Here is a 22099-nt window from a genome sequence, read left to right on the forward strand (position 1 = left end):
ATCATATCTGGTCTGGAACCAGGAAAGCCAGCAGAGCCTCACAGTCATGCCTCTCAGGGCCCGTGGGACAACCCCCCCACCCCCACCCCATGGAGAGCAACTTCTGTTGAAGATGAACTTAAAGCATAAAACTATGTTTATATGTGTGTGTACGTTATATGAGGGTACTTCAAAAAGTTCATGGAAAAGTCATATTATGTTTCAATTCTATTTTTCCATGAACTTCCTGAAGCACCCTCATACATGTATACGTGTGCATACAAGTATATGTATGCTTACCTAGCTAGCTATCTGGTGCTTGAAAAGCAACATATCAGCATAGAAGAGGGACTTAGCAGGTGGAGTAGATGAGAGAATTCCTATTCTAGGAAAAGAGCAATAAAATACAAAAGAAACGAACAGGAGATTATGAACAATTAGATAGGACAAAAGACAGGTTTTTTGAAAAAAGAGATAAATAGAAATTCTCAAAATAAAAGGTATAGTTGAAATTAAAAACTCCATGTGTGAGTCGTCTAGGCTGAGCTGAAGAGAGAATTAGTGAATCGGAAGATGGAACTGAAGAAATCACTAAGATCCAGCACAGTGGGATGAGAGGAGGGAGGTAAGAGAAGGTCCAGAAGGTGGGAGCAGAGAGAATGGGGTGAGGTCGTATGTGAATAGCCAGATATTTGGGGTCTTCACAGAAGGCCACGCAAGATTGGGTGAATCATCCTAAGATGAATCTGCAGGACACATTTCCACTTTCTTCCTGGCCACGTCTTGAGTTTTGATTGTGAATGTTTAAATTGAAAATACTCATGAAAATCGCACCTCTGTTTTTAGGTTGGAAATTTGGTGCAATAAAGCAAAAATGCTCAAGTCTTGTTGCGAAAGAACCTGTAATGTGGATTTTTCCCAGTTCTGGGCTGTGAGTTGGGGTGTCACTGAGGCTTTCTGTCATTCTCCACTGGCCCCGAGGCTTGCAACTTTGTGTTTACTGTTACCATGATCTAAAGATTTCTCAGGCAGGAGTTACACCTGATGGGCCTATGGTGTGAAGACACTGGAGACAATCATTGCCCAAAGCCAGCTTACTCCTGCCCTCAAGGAGCTCACAGACTAGTGGGTATGGACATCACCGTGTGTGGCTGCAGGGAGGGCCTGGAATATCGTGGGACTTCTTTATTATCTAGTCACTGGTTCACTGCTTCCTTCTTTCCTCCATCCGTCCACCCATCTATCGTCTTTATTTATCCATCATCCATCATCCATCCATTAGCCATCCATCCTTCCATCCACCCACCCGTTGTCCATTTTTCTTCCTTCTTTTTTCCTTCCTTTCTGTCTTCCTTCCTTCTTTGCATCCACCCACCCATATCAACATTTGCCAAGCGATTTCCACGTGCCAGGCACTTCGAATAAAAAGCTGAAAGGCACAGCTTCACAAGCTAGTACTTTTCAAGTAGGTCAAGTCTCCTGTAGGGAGCACTTCTCAATTTTGCAAGAGCAAGTGTCCCCGCTGGCCTCCTGGTGGCTGCAGCTTGAGAGGGGAGTCCTCTGCTGTGCGTTCTGGGTGGGCAGGGGTGGTATCTCATGCCCAGCCTGTGATGGCCGCGGCATGGTGAGAGTGGCTGATCGTATTATTTCCACCTTGAGGCCCAGAGTTAGGTCCCTTCGATTTGAATACCGTATTTTACGGACAGGGGAATTTGTTAGGGTTTGTGCTTTTGTGTGTGTGGGGGGGGGGGGGGGGTAGGCTGAGCACCAGCAGGTTCAGTCAAGCAGAAAGAGGATTCAAACCACCCCGTAATAATTACTGCTCACTTTTCATGTGTAACCTGTCAGTCCCTTTGAGGAGCATATATTTTTAAAGATTAGATCATGTCTATTACACATGTTTTACAATCTGCTTGTGAAAGTATTTTATATCAGTAAATTCCTGCACAACATTATGTTACTTGGCGGCTCAGAATTCTACCGTGTGGGTGCATCCTGCTTTATTTCTTTTGGGTCCTAGTGTTGGGCAGTTAAGCTGTTGCTAAATATTTGAACATTTGGAAACTGCTCCAGTGACACCTTTGGGACTAGATTGTTCCACACACCCAAGGTGGAAACTCAGCTGTGCTTAAGGATGCCTACTCAGTTTAAAGTGCCCTGCAGAACCAGGATTGGGTCATGGCCCCATTGGCTAGGCACCGCCTCCGAGAGCATCTCCAACTGCTGATAACGTGCTTCCCAAGAGACTGCTGCTGTCTCAGTCTGTTTTTGCTATAACAACACCATGGACTGGGTAATTTATAAACAGGAGATGTTTGGTCACAGTTCTGGAGGCCGGGGAGCCCCAGAGCATGGCGCCGGCATCTGGCGAGGGTCATCCCACAGTGGGAGGCGGGATGCAAAGGTGAGCACGTGACACAGAGAGAGAGTGGGGGCCAAACTCATCCTTCTCATCAGGAGCCCACTCCCGCGGTAACTAACCTCATCCCACAGTAACGGTCTTAATATCTTTCTGAGGGCTTAGTCATTTCTCAAAGACTCCACCTCTTAATGGCGTTACAATGGCAATTAAGTTCCAATCCATGAGTTTGTGGGAGGCACATTCAAACCATAGCAGCTTCTTAACTTTTTTGGGCATGTGGACCCTTTGGGAAGGTGCTGGGACACGGCATCCCGTGGGCACCTCCACACACACACTTGCAGCTCTGGCCATGAGCCCTGCAGCACGAGCTCAGGTGAGGACGCCCCCACAGGGGGCTGCGTCCCCGTTGCCCTGCTTCCTGATGTCACATCTGGCTGCTCCTGGACAGAAGAACCTCTGAGTTCTGCTCCTATCAGGTGGCAATGGGGAGCCAATCAGGGGGCGAGTGTGTGCTCCCTTCTGGCCAGGAGCACGATGGTTCTGTCACCTCTGGAGCCGAAGATTTGCTGGCAGCCACACCGGGTCATTCTTAGAGACACGTTCCCCTCTTCCGCCTGGCCAGGATTTAGCCCAAAATGTCGATCGTGGCTTACAGGGTGCTTCCCTGGCTCAGGGGCCCTCGGGGATTATTAGGTCTAACTTAGTCTGTTGCTTGACAGGGGAGGCAGTGGACCCCCAGTGACGGGGTCCTGGGAGCCCCCATTCTAGAGCTCTGGATACGGCTCTCCCTGGACCCTGCTCTTTAGCTTCTGGCCTACAGACCATGTCTCCTTCCCCTGAAGTCCCCCCGTCCTCTGCGCCTGACTGTCCAGCTTGAAGGTGCTCATCTTCCCCCTGTGCCCCTTCAGCAGCACCATGCTTGGCAGGGTGTCCACATGTGGACAATATAGTCGTGCCTGTGCCCTTCCACAGGCTGCGACCCAGTCCCACCTGGGGAGAAGTGCCCAACCCATGTTGCACATCCCAGCCACTTGGGACCTTCACGATACATGCAGATTCCTGGGCCCCAGAGCCTGTGGGGGTGGGGCCTGGTGGGAGGTCTACTTTCCAGAGCACCTCCCGTGGATGCTGGAAGCTGAGTGGCTGCGGGCGTCTGGGAATCTGGGGTCAGAGCAGGCGGTGGCTGGATGGCGACAGAGCCAGGATTGCTGTCCCAGTCTAGGCCCTGACTGTCACTTCCCATCACCTCGGCTGTCCTGCCCACTCATTGTTGCTGCACTGAGAGTTAACCGAGCACTGGTAGTGTGCAAGGATGGGGAGGGCACCAGTGAACAGCACAGAGAGCCAGGCTCCGGGAGGCTGGCAGTGCAGGTAGGCCCCCAGCTGGACCTCCTCTGGGGGCAGGTCTTTTTCCTGTCTTACTCCCTGTCCCTGTCCCCAAGCACACACACAGTCCTTTTCTTGCCAGGGCTGAGACTCTGTGGGTTGATGGATAACTGAGTGCAAAGGACTGGCTGGTGGTGGGGGCGGGGGAGGGAAGGGGTGGGAGTCTTCATTTCATTTGTTAACTGGGATGCAGACGAGAAGTGGGAATAAAAGTTGGGAAAATGTCATCCTGTGACATTTACGTTCTCAGAAGAGTCAGCAGGGCCCACGGGGCAGGAGGTTTTTGATCATCGTCCGAGAGTAATACCCCTGGGGGACACACAGCTCTCTGTCCTGGGAGCGGGACAGGCCACAGCCAGAGGAGCTTGGGGAGCTATGCCATGGGAGGTGTGCTCCTGCTCCTAACCTTTCAGGATGGGAGGTTTCACATGGGGCCACCTCTGCCCCTGACCTGACCACAGGTGTCTCAGTGTCTGCTCCCAGCTGCGTCTGCCCTGGGCCTTGGGTCATTGGAGTGGGGTCTCCTGAGCTGCACCCGCAAGCTTTCTCCTCCCTGCACAAATGCCAGCTGGGAAGCACGCAGCCCAGGTGGACAAAGGGACAGAGTGCCTTTGGCATAGCTGGCCAGAGCCAGCTGCTGGACTCCTGCTTGCTGGTCACGTTGAACCCAGTTTAAGGAGCTGCCCCTGTCTGGTGCTGCAAACCCAGAGCCGAGACCATCAGAGCCCTTCACAAACCATGAGTGACAGCTTTCATCCTGGAGCAGAGTGCTGCCAGCTCAGGGCTGAGACCGCTGTGGTCATAGCAGCAGTTGCAACGATTCTGTCCACTCGGACAACAAACACGTGTCTGCAGAGACCCACATTCTGGCCATGGCTGGCCCACCAGGTGCAGCTCCTCTCTGTCTTGGGTTCCACTTCTACGAAATGAGGCCTTTGCACCAACTCTGGGGTGGCAAACAGGTTTCGTGTCCTGTGTCAGTGCTTACTGACTGCGGTGCCTCCTCAGGACTCTACCCAGGATTCTGAACCTGCGCCTGGCTCATAGGGGATGGTGCGTCGGTGGATTAGTCATGTCTGCCATGGGAGGCGTAGAAGAGAAGGCTCGTGTGTCCTGTGGTCACCAAGCCCTTCAAGTTATAACATCTCCAGCATTCTAGCCAATACATACAGTGACGCTGCCTTAATTTCTGTTCTCCCTAAGCATTCAGAGCTCTTAAAAGGCAGCAGTGACAGCTGAGGCCAAGGTGCTCACTTGTCTGTGAAAGGCTGCTCGTAGCGCAGGAGCTGGGGAGTTGCGCGGGGCAGCTATGGACTGAGCCTGCCCCGTCTCGCTGGAGGTGGCACAGGGGAGCCTGTCACCCCGCGGTTCGCAAGCATGACCACCTACAGGAAGGCGGCACACGGTGGCCCGCTCACCGGGCTGGATAAGGGTCCTTCTGAATTGTGCAGCTTTTCCCCCTCCTTTTAAAAACTTGCTGCTGGAAGCAGAACAGCCTAAAGGAAGTCTGAGGAATGTGTCCAGCTGGGGGGCTTTGGGCGAGTGACCTGGCCTTGGTTTTCCTGTCTATCAGGTATGCATGGCAGGATGGCCTTGTAGGGGCCTTGCCAACGTGATGCACAGGTAACGGCCTCTGGACTCCGTTCTTAGGACAGCCGGTCGCCAGTGGAAGGCGTCTGTGAATTTAGCAATCGGTTGTCATGGCCCAGGGCAGAAAAACCACAAGCAGGGCCGAGCCCGTGGCGCACTTGGTAGAGTGCTGCGCTGGGAGCGCGGCGACGCTCCCGCCGCGGGTTCGGATCCTATATAAGACTGACCGGTGCACTCACTGGCTGAGTGCCGGTCACGAAAAAAATAAATAAAAATGAAAAAAAAAATAAAACGGCAGTAGTAATATTTAAAAAAAAAAAAGAAAAAAAAAAAAAGAAAAAGAAAAACCACAAGCACACATGCACATGCAGGCACACACATGCACACACATGAACTCGTGCACACAAACACATGAGCTTAACACGCACGTGCATGCTGTGGTCTCAGAGTTGAGGCTGCTTCTTCAGTGCATGGTGTCTGGCACGGTCTGTGCCCCATTAATCCTGTTGAATGAGTCGTGAGCAGCTTCCTGTTCTGTCTCGTGCGTGTGTTACGCTCTGTGCTCCTAGGTCAGCCCCCTCCCTCTCCTCTGCCTCAGTTTCCCCATATTCGTCCATGGAGCTCTTTGCCCCGCCAGAGGCCTGCTGGCTGCCTGTCCTTTTGAGGACGTATGGAATAGCTGCATTTGGGCTTTTGAGGCTGGGAGATGGGTGGGCCCCATGTGACTGGAGGAGGCCGGCCGAGTCACAGGGCAGGACAGGTTGGGGTGCGGGAGTGTGGAGGAAGAGGAAGCACCACTGCTCCTCTCTGAATGTTTCACAACTTTCGTTCTGCCAAGCCCGTTGGCCTGGGGACACCACAAAAGCCCTGTTGTGCAGCTCTGTGCCTGGAGCTCTTCATTGTGCTTGTCCGTCCTGACCCTTCCAGGGAGCCAGGCTCTGTTTCGATGCCATACGGAGAGGAGGGTCTGGAAGGGAAGCAAGCCCTGCACTCAGACATTTGCATCTGCCTGGTGCTCAGGATGCTGTGTGACTTTGGACAAGTCGCTTGACCTCTCTGGGCCTCCATTTCCCCATCTCTGAAATAGGTCAGTACCTACTGTGAACATGAGCACTTGTTAATCACATGGTAACTTCCAGAACAGCAGTATGCAATGAGCCTTTCATAAACGTGACCTCTGTTAAAACCGGCAGCAGCGCGGACAGTGCAGACCGATTTCTCGTGGGAATGCAGCTCAGGGCGTGGTGAATGGCCGGGTCAGGAGATGGCAGCGCGGCCGTGAGCCAAGACCCACTCCTCTCTGGGGCACTGCACTGGGAATGTGGCTGCCCTCAGCAAATATTAGTGCATCAGAAAGACAAATTTTGCACAGTAAATACAGAATAGGTATCTAGCCCAAAAAACATGATGCTGTGTTTTGTTTTTTTTTTTACCAAGATGAGCTGTACTTAGTTAACAGTTCTTGATGTCTGTAAAACACTTTATTCCAGTTTTATGATGACTTCAGTTTCTTGTGAACTTATAGGAGCATCTTTATTGTCTCCCCCAGGTCATCTCCGCGGTGTCGAGACTCTCCCTGCACAGCATCGCTCAGAACAAAGGGATCAGGTGAGCTCTCCGGAGTGCCGCCTTGTCTCGTGTGGGCCCTTTAATCTCATCACCACCAGCACAGCTTGTCACAGACACGGGAGGTTTCGGCGGCTGTCTCTGCCTGGGTCTTTATCATGCATGTTCACTGTGTTGTCGAGTTCCCTGTTGGCAGCAGCTGCAAGGGGCGTGGAGGAGGGGGGCCCTCGGCTCACACCAGGGAAATCTCGCAAGCATGTTACTGACGGATGCAAAATCTCTTTCGATTTAGGTAATAAGATCAACAAATTAATCCTTTCACAGATCATTGCCTACCTAAATGCACTCTCCACACACCAGAGCAGGGCTCTGCCGTGAATGTGGTAGCTGGTGTGTGTTTGCAAGGACGGGCTGGAGCACAGTGATGTGCCCTGCTTGGGGGCTGCGGGGCTCTCATCAGGGCACCTGGAGAAACCACCCCAAGGAATTTCTCCACACTCAGTTTAATTCTGCTTGGATCGCAAAGCTCAGTCTCAGAGATCCCATGGCCCCTGAGGTCTGGTCTCCTGTCTCTGACATGCAGGTGGGGCACGTGGGTGTGGGGGGAAGGGGCAGCCCCCAGTGAGCACTGGTCATTGTGGACTCTGACAAAAGGAGCCCACCCGAGAGCAGAGTGGATGGGGTCATGCCCGAGTGCAAGTGACTGTGTGACGGTGGATACTTCAGCTGTGGATGGGGCTTCACCCTGGTGACCTCTGTGGGGAACACTGCATGTGCCCGTGAGCCAGGGGTCCCAGGTTGATGGTGCCAGTGCATTTGGGTAGCACAGCTGCCCCTTGATGGGGGCTGTTGGTTTGGATTCAGGTTGTCTCAGGTTCAGAGGTATCACTGGGGCAGATGTGAGTATTAGTGAACCCACCAGAGACGTCTATGGCTTTTGAATTTTCAGAGGACACAGATATTCTTTGAATTGAGATTTTATTTTTTTAATGTCAGACATAGGATAGTCTGTCTTAAAATGCTTTAAAATTAAATATTAAGAGCATACAAAAGAATATTCATAACACATTTGGATATAAAGAATAACAGTCAAGTAAAACCCTTGTGCCCACTGCCCAGAGTACTTTCTAGAATGTAACCAAGACCTCTGAGGCCACCCCCTCGATGCCCCATCTCTACCACCTGTCCGCCCCACCAGCCCCAGTGGACATGGCAGATGCTTCATCAGCCGCTCCTGTCATGGATGGGCAGAAGGAGACGCAGTCAACCCTGCCTGCTGCACCCCGGGCCCTGGGGCTGGCAATGTGAGTGGGAACCTGCCCTCTTCCTTCTCTTGTCTGCAAATCTCTGAGGCAGCATGTGGGCACAGTGGTCCCCTGAACAAGGAGTGAAGACCCCGGCCCAGAAGGCCACCAGAGAGCCTGTGCTGCAGAGTCAGTGAGACCCAGGTCCAGACCCAGCATCCTGGTTAGCTGTGGGCCCTGTGCCCGAGACTTCGCTTTGAGTCTGCCTTTTTATGTCCGTGGGACGGGGACAAATGAGGTGGCTTCTCAGGGTTGGAGGGGAATGTAAATCCCTTAGCTAGTGCCTGGTCCAGAGAAGGGCTCAATAAATAGTTCATTTTAATGACAATAACAGGATATATTTGGGGGGGTCCTCAAGACACTCTTGGGTTCCACGACTCACCAGAAGGACTCACAGATGTGGAAAAGCCGTTGTGCTCAGGGTTGTGGTTTATTATGGGAAAAGGATGCAGAAAAATCAGTAGATGAGGAAGGCTCACAGGTGGAACCCAGGAGAGACCGGGAGCGAGTGTCCCTGGAGTGTTGACAATCAGGAAAGGCCACCTTCCCCGGCGTGCAGGGTTTTTGGTGGTGGTCAGTCACATCAGCATGGGATGCCTGTGTGTCTGGCCCTGGTGACTCAGTCTCTGTAGCCCCACCATAAATCATATCATAGGAATAGACTGTGTGGCGTGGCCCCAGGCCCCTGGCACAGAAAGACACTGTAGCTCTTTCTTTGGAATATGCAGGGTTTGGGCACCCCAAGTCAACTAAGTTAACCCTTTACTGCGCACAGAAGGAGGAGAAAATGAGGGACCGGGAGAGAGGTTTTTGCAGTCAAAAGGCAGGAGTCAGAGCCTCCTGGGCGTGTAGCAGCACTTTGCAGAAATTCCTCCCCATCTCTCATGCGTCCTCCTCGCCCTGGTGGCTGGCGTCCTTCCTCCCCGTCCTCCTCTCTGCCTTTTCTTCCTTGTTGTCTGAGCCCTGGTCTGGGACGTTTCTGGGGTCTTTTTCCTCTGCAGCCCCTGGGGTGGAGGGCAGGATCTCCCTCCATCCATTCACACGCTCACCTGGAGCTCAGGAGACAGGCGACCCTCCCAGGCAGCCCTCTTTGGCATGCTGAGTCTGCACGGCCTCTGCCTCTTTCTTCATACGGCTGAGATTTTCACAGGAAATTGAACTTTCTGGCAGCTATACCAGTGCTTTAAAAGACGCTAACCAAGCTCTTCATCTAAGAGTACTTTGTAGTGTTATTAATTAGCAAATGGTGTCCGTTTACCCAAACTCCTTTTTGGAAACCCACAAACCAAGCCCGCAGTCCTGAAGAGTTTCCCCCTCTTTTCTTTCATGGCTGGATAGAAGCCCAACGTGCTGCTGTAAAAAAAAAATGATCATTTTCCCAACCCTTGCACTTTGCATAATGAGCTGATTTTACATAAAAGCCCCAATTATACTTCTCAGAGGCTGATGAATTGGAGATTTAATCCTAAGGGTCCCACCCTGGTGCTAGCTAGGGCATCAGATGTGGAGGCAGGGGAGGGCCCGTGGCAAGGCCCCCAAGGCGTATGAGGGTGTGGGTCATTGTCCCGGCTGGACCTCCCCTTCCAGATTGGGGGTGCCCTGATCGGGCGTCATCTCAGCTCTGAAAGGCTGGGAAAGAGAGTTGGTGAAGGGCAGGGGTCTTTCTGTTACCGAAGCTGAAAGTTGCCATCATCCCTGGAGGTCGGGCCCATGAAGGTCCCTCATTGGCCGAGTGACCTTTGGCAGGGATGCTCTTGGAGCCTCTGTCTCTTCTTCTGTAGGCTGGAACGAGCTGTGAGCACAGCACCTGGAACTCAGGGAATGCCCATGGGCTGCTTTGTTGACATCCTAACCCCCTGGATCCTGTGAGTGTGATGGGGAAAAGGGTTTCTGTAGATAGGATCTTGCAGATGTGAGGACAGAGCAAAGGTCCGAGTGGTGCGGCCACGGCAGGGAATGCAGGCAGCTGTAGGTGCTGGGAAAGGCGAGGAACGGGCCCTTCCCTGGAACCTCCAAAGAGGGACCAGCCCTGCGGACACCTTGATGTTAGCCATACGAGCCCTTTCGGGCTTCTGGTCTTCAGAACTGCAAGAGCTCTGCTGTTTTAAGCCACCAAGTTTGTGATGACTTGTTATAGCCGCACAGCAGGGGCTAATGCAGTTGTGTTCATGCAGGGTCCCCAGGATTGGCTGAGAGGCTGTCAGAAAGGCTCGGGTGTGTGGCCTGTCTCTGCACACGCCCCACTGGGTCATAGAAGTGGAATCACGCAGTACGTGTTCTCTGGCGTCTGGCTTCTTTCACTGAGCGTGTTTTCCAGGTTCATCCACGCTGCAGGGGGAAATCAGAGCGTCGTTCCTGTTTACGGCTGCGTGACTTTCCACTGTAAGGACAGAGCACCTTTTGCTTGTCTGCTCACCACCTGATGGACCTTTGGGGTGTTTCCACCTTTCAGCTCTTGTCAGTAGTGCTGCTGTGACAGCAGGCGGGCTGCAGGGTGGGCGGGCAGGACGGGTCAGGCCAAGGTCGGGTGGGAGAGGCTGGACGTCTGCCAGCACCCACCCGTGAGACGGAACTTCCTTCTTCAATTGGAAGCGAGTTCTCAGAATATCAGACACACCCATATCCAAATCTGTGTACCATGAAACATTCGGAACTAAAAATAAATGCCTGTCATTGTGGGGGCGGCTTCAGAGAACCCGTTCTGTGGCCTCCCTGTGCAGGGAGAGCAGGTAATGGGCCTTCAGCCAGAGCTCTGGGCAGTTGGACAGGCGGACGTTCTTAGGGGTACAGACCCATGAGTCATACTCGTGACCGGGGGTCTTCTTCCCTTTTGGCCCCGACAAGGCTCAGCCTTCACCCCTCTGGTGGCAGGGAGATCCTGGAGCCCAGTTCCTTGCCGGGCCGCTCGGGTAACAGGAAAGTGCGTCCATGCGGCGGGGCATGGGCTGCCATCCTGATTGCTGGACAGGTGCCGGACACCTCTCGAGTGACACGTCTCAACCAGATGGTCTGCGCGTGGGCCTGGGGGACTCTGCAGCCCCCTGAACTTCTGTGTGGCTTCTGTGTGACCTCTGTGCACTCTGCGGTCTCTAGGAGGAGAGCCACCATGGCCACCAGATTCTCACAAGGCCCTGTCACAAGGGTGAAGAACCACAACACCAGCACCTTGTCCTGCCCAGAAAGCCCCCCTTCTTCTCCCTGGAGCCTTTTTTGTACTTGAAGATGCTGCCATAGCTCCTGGAGTGGTCTGTCTTGGACACAGCATCCCCAGCTCTCTCGCTGTCCCCCTTTCAGGCCAGTGAAGCCGCTTTTCCCATCTGGTGCTGCCTGGCTAATTCCAGTTATTGTCCACAAGACAGGAGATTTGGACAGAAAGTGGCAATTTTCAAATGCTCAGCATCTCGTCCTGCCAGCAAGATGGTCTTAATCGTCCTACCTGGTGACCGCCTGTCCATGGTGCGTCTGCTGTGAGGGCACAGTCCTGGCCGTGGGAATCCCCAGGCCAGCCTAGCTGGAGCCTTTTCCTCCGTTCCTTTCTTTCCTTGTGATGATGGCTCGGCATCGTCTGTGAAGGCAGTAGGAGGGGACTGAGTGGAAGACATTAGATTCCTTCCCAGGGGAGTGAGGTCAGAAGAGGCTGCCTTTGAATTTCTGGGCGTCGAGGTTGGAGTCAGCATTTCTCTGTCCAGCTCTCTCACAGGTGGGCTCACACACGGCTGTAACCGAGTCACCGACCTGCCCCATCAAGCTGGCTCCTGTTCCCACGGCCTGTGTCCCACCTGCCCTGGTCAGCAACGCAAGCCGGATACAGCTTGCGGGTGAGCACTGGCGTGAGGCCAAAGCCCGCCTGGCTCAGTGGCCACCTCTTTCCCGTGGCCTCCTGGTCAGTCTCCTCCTCTGCATCCGCTGAGCCACTGCCTGGCCTCCAATCTTAGGCAGGATGAACAGTGTTAAATATTGTGTGTGTGCATGTGAGTACATGTGTGTGCATGTGCATGTGTGCATGTACATTCTCCTGCATACATGCACATGCATCTCTGTGCTGTGAGCTCCCTGGCAGGCCTGGGTCTTGCTCATTTTTGCATCCTGGTACATCCAATAACTGAATCTGAATGTAAGGATCCTGTCAGCTGGGGTGGCAGGTGCCTGGAATGTTCTGGATCCTCCCTGGGCTTTGCTGCAGGTTCTGGAAGGGATGGTGCTCCTTGTGGTGAAGGCGGGGGAGGAGGTGCTCAGTCGGCCAGTCCCGGCAGTGTTGGGGAGGGAGAGCCCAGAACACTCAGGCATGGTCGTTTGGGTTTTAGAATCCTGGATGTGGCACCCAGGGCTGGTGACAGAGCTGTCTCTGGCTCTGGAGGCGCTTTGGTGCACTGAAGGGTGCAGGGCATGTGGGTTGGGCTGTAGTGCGAGAGTGATGTGGGTGTGAGTGCTCAGCTGGTCACCGCTCCACCTGGCCCTGCAGGTGCTTGTCAGGCAGAACCTGCCACACCCGTGTGAGCGGCTGCTGGCAGGTGGGACTAAGGTAAGGTCAGGGTAAGAAGGGGGACGAGCTGGAGGTGGCGTTAGCAGAGGCTGCCAGGGCAGGGCCCTCCCTGAAGCTTGAGGGACTCCTTTCCTGCCCACCAGACCACATGATGCCTGCCCCGGTAGCTGGGCCGTGCGTCCAGTTTTGCTGTCCATCTGAGGGTGGCTTTGCACCCTCTCGTGGCTGAGTACCCTCTCCCGCACTTGGTGACCAGTGACCCACACTTGGGAAAGAGTGAGAGGCCTTGGGGCAGAGGGGAGGCCACGTCTGTGGGGGCAACAGAATGCTGATCCTCGTTGCCCGAAAGGCATGTCCTGGCCCACTGGCCACCAGGAGGGAGCTCCTGGTCGCATGCAGCAGGCTTTGAGCCATTCCCATGGTCCTGGGCCTACAGCAGCCTTCACCTGGACAGTTAGAGTCCCAGCCCTGCCACCTACCAGTGGAGACCTGGGGTACCGTCTGTGGTTGGGGAGACGTCAGCACCTGCCTAGGGACTTTGCTAAGGACTGAGGGAAAGAGTTGGCCCCTGGCTGGCCCAAGCACGTGGGGTGCTTGACACACGCTGGCCAGCACGCCTTGCGGTGAGTCCATCTCCACCAATGACATGGGGCGGGCCACGCAGGGTCCCCCCCTCCACTCACCCCCACCCAGTGCTGAGCAGAACGTCAGAGGCTCACTGCGTGACCTTCTCTCTGCCACCACCGCCGTGGGCATGCCGGTGTGGAAGAGGCACATTTGCTCAAATGTTTTATTAACTGGCCACTTCTCGCTCAGCGGCGGGGAGCCGGTTCAGGCTGGAGACGTCAGGAGAAACAGGAGGACAGGCCGCAGGGGGTGTGGACGGCCAGCTGGAGCTTCCTCAGGGGCCAGCGTCCACCTGTGTCTGTCTTTAAAAGGACGAAGAGCCGCTGGATTTCTCTTTGCTCAGCTCCTGTATCGTCATAGCCATTGTCAGATGAACTTGCATGTGCTGCCACAGTTTGCCCACAGAGGACACTTGTCTGCTCATCCACCTGTCCATCATCTGTCCAATCATCTGTCCACCCATCTGTCCATTCATCCAAGTATCCATCGAAACACCCTATGACCCACCCATCTACCTGTCCACCCATCCATCTACCACCCACATATCCACCCACCCCTCCACCTGTCCATCCACCCATCCATCTAGTCATCCAAGCATCTGTCCAAACACCCCATGACCCACCCATCCACCTGTCCATCCATCCACCCACTCACTCATTCACCCACCCATCCACTCATTAACCCATCCACCTGTCCACCCACCCACCCATCCACCCACTCACTCATTCACCTACCCATCCACTCATTAACCCATCCATCTGTCCACCCATCCATCCACCATCCACCCATCCACCCATCCATCCACCCACCCACACACTCACTCATTCACCCACCCATTCACCTGTCTGTCCACCCATCTGTCCACCCATCCACCCTCTGTCCTCTTTCACATGAATCAGGTGGTTCGTCTCGATGTGGTACATTAGAGTCATTAAGGTCAAGACCTCTGTGGGCTGGCAGCAATAAGGTTAGGACCCATCTGCTCCCCAGCACACAGTAGGCACTTGACAAGTGTTTTATAATGGGGGAGGTTGAATGAGCACAACTTGGCTCACCAGGATGGTGATGAGACCCCGACCCATTTTCTTACCACCAGAGTCTTGACGTCCTCACCAGCAAGTTGGGGTTACACTTGTCACTCTCTCACTTAGAGGACAGTCACTCTCTGTGCCTCTGTTTCCTCACCTGCCGTCACCCACCTGGGGGCTGTGAGGGTTAAAGGAGGTCGTGTGTCTGGAACCCTCCTGCCTGCCTGGGGTCGACAGACTCAGGATCGAGGCCTCGCTGGGTTGCTGCTGCTGGTATGATTTCCAGGGGGCTTATTCGTGCTGAGCCTGGACGCTCACGCTGGCCCAGTGATCAGAGCTGGTGGTGAGGGGCAGGGCCAGCAAAGGGCGGCCCGAGCCGCGGTTCTTGAAGCCGGGCCTGAAAATGAGCTGTCCGAGCCCCTGGCTCTTCACCCAGCTCCAGGGGAGCCTGGGGGAAGGGAGGTGTCGTGGACTATGTGGGGCCCCCAAAGAGAGATGTCCCCCGGAACCTGTGAATGGGGCCTTGTTGGGGACAAGGACCTTTGCAACTCTAAGCAAATTAAGGCTCTCTGGATAGGATCATGCTGGATTACCAGGTGGTTCTGGGGCTGAAGCCCTTTCCCCTCCGGTCCGTCCCTCTCAGGAGCACAGACCAGTGCACTCTGCAGCAAGCAGAACGGAGCGCGGCCACCTCGTCAGCAAGTAGCACCATGAAGGATTTATCGGGGCAGCCATGTGACGTTATCCGCTCATTTTCAGAGACAGGAGAAAGGACTCGTGTTTAGCAGTGGGATTTTTACATGCGCAGAAGAGGTGTGAAGTTGTTAAAAATGCCCCTGAACAGAAGATGACACCCTGGCCCTGTGCTCTGCTCCTACCTGGGGCCAGCCCACCGCCTCCCTGCAGGAGGTCTTTAGTCATGAAGTACAGTACCCCATGTCACACAGATTGTTCTCACCATGGACGTTATCTCTCGTGTCCTGTTAATCAGGATGGACCACGTTCTGCGGTGGCAACATTAGCCCCAAGTCTGGGTGCCTTACAGCCGCAGTGTGTGCACTGGTGGGCCGTGGGCTGGGGTGGGCCGTGTCTGCCCCTAGGCATCCGCCCTGGAATGAGGCCTCTGGGCAGCCTCTGAGTGGGCAGAGCGGGCCCTCGCGGCCGGGCAGGAGCACACGGCAGGTCCTGCGCAGCTGACAGAGAAGGCTTGTCCGCAGCATCTGTGCCCACACTGCCTTGGCCACACAGAGTCCTTTGTCCTTGCCCCGAGGATGGGTCAGGGTGGGACATCATCCTCCCGCAGGGAGTGAAACCAGGACATCTGGGTGACAGGAATTCAGCCCGGCATGCTGCTTTACATGGCTTATCCCCATTTTACAGATGAGGAAACTGAGGCCAGTCAGCAGAGGGAGTTGGTCATGCATGGAGGGTGTGGAGGAGCCAAGCTCACACAGGGGCCTGAGAGAGTCCAGAGCCTGAGCCAGCCCCTGCAGGCACTCTGGTTCTGGGCAGTGCCCACCACCACGTGGCCTCGGCACCTGACAGGAGAGGAAGGAGCCTGGACTGACCCTCCGGCTTCCTTTATTGTCATCTTCTGCACCCTTGGTTCTCAGCCCATCCTCTTGTGTTTTCCTTTATCCGTTTATAACTTAATCTGTAATTATTTTTAACACTTGCGAGCCATCCGATCAATGCAAGGATGGGAACTTTCTAGCTCGTAGCACACAGGGGCTCTCTCCACCCTGTGCTTTCCTTGGTCCTGCCCCTGCCGCCCCATCAGGAAGTGACCAGTGTCCTGAATTTTAGGTTTACCGTTTCGTTGCTCTTTTAAAATGAGTTTTATTAAGATTTAAGTATAGTTTTGTCTTCATTGTTTGGACATTTATATAAAGAGAATCGCCAGTCTTGAAGCTGCCACCTGGGACCCGCATTTGTCACTCAGTAGTCTGTGTTGGGTCCAGGGTGAGGCAAGTCACTTTGTGTCCAGTACTTCGCTGTTGGCCCTGATGGGAGCAGCCCTGCCCTCATCATAGCAGCAGTGGGCAGGTTTGCATAGGCTGCGTGCTTCCCAGGTGTCGACCCAGTGAGCGCTCACCTTGACCCTGGAGTCCAGCATGGAGCCACGGCCCTGGGCATCTCTGGGTCCTTCTGGCTCGGTTTTGAGCAGAACAGACTTCTGGGGGCTGGGAAAACAAGCCTTGGGCCTGTCCTGCTGACCCTGGCGATGGGAGAGGCTCTGCTTTTCCTGTGGGTTTGCAGGTGGGGAGACTGAGGGAGGCCTTTGCCCAGCCTAGCCCTGGAGCTTCTGGCCTCTGGGATGCGGAGCTGCTCAAGTGGAGACTCTGTGCTGGCCTGGGCTCTTGGTCTCAACCGGGGTTGGTGGCAGCTGGAAGCTGGGTTTTCTTCTGCTATTTGGCAAATTCCATTCTTGGACCCTCCCTTCCCTGAGTTGCCCACTGGTGGAGTTGGGGGGCCGCATGTCTCCCCAGCTTGGGAATGTGGTGGGTGGTTGGGAGCAGGGGGCTTTGGATGGGACTGGTGTCCCAGAAGGGTGGGGGAGGCATTTCCCGTTCTGATGAAAGTCCAAGGCTGCAGTCCAGCCTTGTGTCTCCAGGAGGGCCACGCAGCCTGGACAGCTGGCCCCCAGTGTCCCCATCCCGCCCAGGGCCGCCTTCAGACCTAGGCTGGCACCATCCAGAAGGGCTGAGGCCCAGTTCCCTGCTCCAAGGTGGCCGAACAGGGCTCACCCTATGGTGTAATGTGGACAAGTGGGAACATGTCCTTGTCCTCTGGGAGCACCTGCCCGGTGGCCTGGTGCCCGAAGCACAGGGCAGGCACCTCTCACCCTTGAGTCATCGTGGCCTGTCAGCCAGTCCTGTGCAGCTACTGTGTATAGCCACCTCCAGGGCCCTGGGTACCAGGGCAGACTAATCACAGGGAGTTGGGTGGGGGTGGCAGCCATCCACTGGGGAGGCGACGTTCATGCCGTGAAACGTCAGCACAGCCTCTGTCCTATGCGGCCTTCCCTCTGCCCGAGCTGTGAGTGCAGGGAAGGATTTGGGCTCCACGGTGCCCAAGCCAGTGGTGGAGGCTGGTGTCTGTGGACCAGCTTGACCAGACTGTCCTGGGATCGTGGGGACTGACCCCACCTGTGGCAGAGGATACGGCAGGGGAGGGCTGGCCAGAGCTGTCCCAGGGAAGCTGACCAGGGAGGCTGACGTGTTTCTGCTGGGACTGGCTTTCTGCTTCTCACCAGAGCTCACAGATCAGTCGGCCACCTGGAGTGCCGTCCACCCACACTCTGCTCAGAGAATGCTGTGATTGATGGGTGGTGCCTGCCATCGTCTGTGGGGATGGGAAGGCTGGGAGGTGGTCATAAGCAGGCCTTGGGATGCCATCCCCGTCACAGTGGATCTGCTAAGGGAGGGCCCCCTGCAAAGGCCTTCTTAGGATGCAGCAGATCCGGGCCACCGGCTGACCCTCCATTTCCCAGCATTCAAGTCGGCAGGAAGTCGGGGGAGGGGAGCAGAGAGCCTCCAGCTGCTGTGTCACCGGTTCCCCTTGGCAGCTCAGAGAGGGGAGGGTCTTGCCTGAGGTCACACAGTGACTTGGGTTGCACAGAACCCCCAGCCGAGTCTCCTGCCCCAGCTCCCTGAGTAGGGTCAAGCTTTCCAGGATTTGCAGAAGGAAGATCCGCTGTTTTCCACGTTAACGTGGGTTTGCCGTGTCGTCTCCCCTTCTGGGGTCCTGGGGCTGAGCCCGTGCCAGCAGCGTGAACTCGAAGCCAGCCCAGCAAATTGACACTTCTCTCTCCTGACTCTCGCCAGGGTGCTGAGCTAAACCCAGAAAAACCGTGCTGCCTGGGTCCGAGCCCGTAAAACCGCACAGCCTGGCTGCTGTGATGAGGGCCCGTGGTTCCAGGCGCGACAGCAGGGGGAGCTTGGCCTGGGCTCTCTGCTCTGCCATGACAGGCCTTCCCTTGGCCCGAAGGGTCATTTCAGAGAAGAAACAGCTGTGGCTGGGGAGAAGGCGAGAAGGGGAACGTCTTTATTTCCAGTAGCTGCTGCAACAGTCCATGTTTGGAGCTGCCCTGCTGGGGGCTGCCGTGGAAGCCGGGAGCAGTCTGGGGCTATCTGAGGCACCGTCAGGGCACAGAGTGTGCAGCTGCGGGCGAGAGGTGCTGGGCTTCTGTCCCTGCACTGTGGTCCAGAACCTTGGGCAGACCCAGGCCATGGCCTGTTTCTTCCTCCTGAATCGGACCTGTCACCTATTAGTCCCTGGGCTAGAATTCATCATCAAACCATCCTGTCCACCTCTGCTCAGCTGGCTGAGCTTGGTCGAGGCTCCCCGGGCCAAGGCCAGGAGGACATCTGGGGGCTGTGGCCCTTGAAAACTTGGGTGTCTGGGTCCTGCCTTGGCTAGGGCATGTGCCGTAGTTTTCCGTTTGCAGAAATGGGAATGCAGGGAGGCCTTAGCCTGGCAGGTCAGGAAGAGTGGTGGCTTTGGGACCTCACCCCCAGAACCATTGCACACACCTTGGCAAATGTCAGGGTTATTGCCAGGGCTGTGGCAGTGGCTTTGCCTCAATGCCCCACCTTCCAAGCCCCCACTACATGGGAGGAGAGAGACCCCCTCCCCCTGCCCTGACTTTGGTTTGAGATCCTGGTGGTCACACCTGGGCCAGCCCATCGGTCACCCTGCCCTCCAGCCCCATCAGACTCCTGACCACCGGGCACTCGAGCCTCCATCTACCCTCTGCCCCAGGCACACCAAGCCCTCCCGTCCCTGCTGCCCGTGCTGCCACCTCCCGCCCCTAAATCATGACCACCCCTCACCTGCCCCTCCTTCACAGATGGCCCATTTTACAGATGAGTTAGCTGGGGCTGGGGGCTTAGGTCGCTTGGCAAAGCTTACAGAAAAGGTTGCTGTGTGGCCAGGAGTCCAGGCCCCGTCTGTCTGATGCAAGGCTGGAACTCTGAAATCAAAATTAGACATTGCTGTCCAAACAGCCCCCGCCACCCCCGTGAGGAGCCCTTCGTTGTTTCCCCAGGCCGGGACTGCGCTTCTGCCCTGAGCTGCCCCTCCTCCCGCTGTCTGTGCCCTGAGTCGCCTTCACAGTGGGTGAGGGTCCCGCTCATCGCTGACACAGGCGAACCCGAGCCGGGTGTGGCCATGGATGGGGAGGCCCAGCTGGCGCTCCCCTGACGCGACGGCCCGTCTGGCCTGGGTGTGGTGGCAGCTGAGAGAAGAAACGCGAGCCGCGGGCTTGTTTTGACAGTTGGGGCTGTTTAGCTGGAGAGCATCTTTAATAAGCGAAGTCCTGGCGCTCCAAGGCCTTCCTGCCAATTAGAAGGCGGCACCCAGGTGACTCTCTCAATAATTAAACAGGCCCGTCGGGTCCTCCAGGCTGTGGTTCTTGATGTGCCTTTAAAGTTTGCATGGTTGCTCCTTCCCTGGCAGATGTGCCAGAGGGGCCTGTTGCCCAGTTCCTGGGCTCGGCCCACGCTGACCGCCCCCCACGCCGGCCTCCCCCTAATGCCGGACTCTCCCTTCTCACCCAGCTCCTGCCCCTCAGCCCGTCCTGCTTGGGTGAGATACAGCTGAGCCCTCCTGCAGCCTTATTCTGAGGCTCTTTTCAGAATGGGAAACTGAGGCTCAGCCAAGGCCCCACAGGTAGTGTCAACCCCATAAATTGAAGCAATGTTGTCTACCACGTGCAGGGCTAGGGTGGTCAGCTTATCCTGGTTTTAGCACTGAAAGTCCTACATCCTAAGAAAACCCTCAATTCTGGCAAACTGGGACCGTCGGTCAGTCCATGAAGGACAGGGGCCAGGTGCTGGGCACACCCAGGCCCCGGGGCTATGGGCGCTCTGTCGGGACTCTGGGCTGGTTTCGCGCCCTCCAGGATGTAAACTCAAGGCCCTGCCCCCGCCCTTTCTCTCGGACGGCACATGGCCAGGCCAGGGAGGACCAAGGGTAACCGCATATCCGGTAAACACGGTCCCCGTGGGTGACTGTGCCGGGGGCTCGACTCTGCTAGCCGAATCCCACTTTCTTCTGCATACAGACCAAGTAGAGTGCAGCAGTTAGGGGTTGTCTCAGCTCTGAATCACTTTCGTCTGAAATGCCAGCAGAGCGTGGAAAAATAAACACCGTGTCCCAGATTCTCCTCGTGGTGGCTGGGGTGGCTGCTGTTGCACCAGAGCCAAGCACTGACCTGAAGCCTCAGCATCTTCTGGAACCTGGACGTCTGTTTTCCTCAGATGCACTGTGGGAGAAAGCCCTGTGTGGGGCAGCTGGAAGGTCTGGTGATGGTGCTGGCCCTGCCTGGCCCGTGGCAGGGTCGGGGAGCACCTGGAGCTGCTGCTCATGGAGGCTGTGAGGGCAGCGGGACTGGGGCTGGGGACTCGGCACAGTGGGCTCCTGGGGCGAGCGGCCGAAAGTGGGGAGAGCGTGATCTGCTCTACCACATGTAAGACACTCGCTGGCTGTAGAACGCGGGCCGAGAGCCTTCCTCCCTTCCTCATGTCATTTAATCTTAACAATGGCTGCTACCTGCCCTATTCTGCATTTGGGGAAACTGAGGCTCGGACCAAGCCAGGGTTTGAACCAAGACCTGTCACCTGCAGAGGCCTTGCTCTTAGCTCTCCCCACAAGGCCTCCCTACAATGAGCGAGCTGGACGTGGTGAGGTCTCTGTTGCTGCTGCTCCCGTGCACTCAGTTTCTGGGGTGTGGGGGCAGTACCCGGGGCAGCATCTTGGTCTGGGCAGGCTGTTTGCAGGCACTGGCTTGGTGGCGAGACGCACTGCTGCTGTGCAGGTTTGTTTCTTCTGAGGAGAGAGGGCCTCCTCTGAGATGGAGAAACTCCCCAGGATTCCAGCCGCCTGGTAGCCGTGCTGGATCAGATTTAATGAAGTAGAGGGGCCGCTGCCAGGCAGGGTCAGCGAGCCGAGCGCTGCACCCTGAGCGGGTGTTGAACCCACAGGGGGAGTCAGGCGGGGCCTTGGAGCTCAGCTGGCACGAGCAGCCTGTGTCCTGTCTCGGTAGCCGCTGCCTGCGTCGAGGCCATGCGGCCCTCACTGAAGCCCAGTAGGACGTGAAGCCGTCCGGCCCTCCCCTGAGAACCCAGACACCTGGACCCTAGCTCAGAAGGAGGGTGGTTGCGTTTAGGGGTCTTTTCTTTGGATACTTTGGTCTTTGTCTTAAAAACCAAATGTTGCCGCCAGCTCCTTGGGGCCTTCCAAGAAAGCAAACCCAGACCGTCCTCCATCCAGCTGAGGCCCCAGGGTCCGAGCTGGCGTGGGCTTGTCTGTATTCAGTACTCTCAGCCGCAGGACCGCCAGAGCATCGGGTTGGCCTCTCCTTCCAGGCTGTGGGGGCTGTCCCCGGGCCACTGCAGGCACCGTGAATGGCACGTGTGGGCACTTTGCAAAGGCTGTAGTTTTCAGCAGCATCTCACAGAGGTCCTGAGGGCAAGGCCCAGAGCCTGATTTGTTCATCCCAGAGCCAGATTCTCCCTGAACAGTGGCAGAAGGCAGCCCTGGAAGCCATCGTAGGGCGTGTGCCCAGTAAGTACCTGAGGAAGGCAGGAGAAGGAACGATTGTTTGGAAGCAGGAATGGTGTCTCCTCTCTTCTTTCTTCGGGGTTGGGTTCAGGGGCCCCTGTAGGGTGCCTTGTTTTCAGGTCTTCATCCTCTGGCTTGTGACTCCTCTGGTCCCAGCACTGAGACGTGATTGTCCTGCCCAGATATGGACATGCTGCACCACAGCAGC

The 22099-nt window shown here is 55.9% G+C and overlaps 1 protein-coding gene across 5 annotated transcripts in view; it reads left to right on the forward strand.

Annotated features, from left to right (window-relative positions):
• The window catches only part of VAV2 (vav guanine nucleotide exchange factor 2), a 201136-nt gene that overhangs the window by 103572 nt on the left and 75465 nt on the right, over positions 1-22099 (forward strand). For all 5 annotated transcript variants that reach the window (XR_010022100.1, XM_063081538.1, XM_063081541.1 and 2 more), the window contains exon 3: positions 6867-6925. Coding sequence is in view for 4 of the 5 variants with exons in the window: in XM_063081538.1 (XP_062937608.1) it covers positions 6867-6925 (59 nt within the window). In the remaining variant the exon portion in view is untranslated. The remainder of the gene's footprint in view (positions 1-6866; positions 6926-22099) is intronic.

Source organism: Cynocephalus volans, chromosome 17 (assembly GCF_027409185.1).
Source record: "Cynocephalus volans isolate mCynVol1 chromosome 17, mCynVol1.pri, whole genome shotgun sequence".
Lineage (NCBI taxonomy): Eukaryota > Metazoa > Chordata > Mammalia > Dermoptera > Cynocephalidae > Cynocephalus > Cynocephalus volans.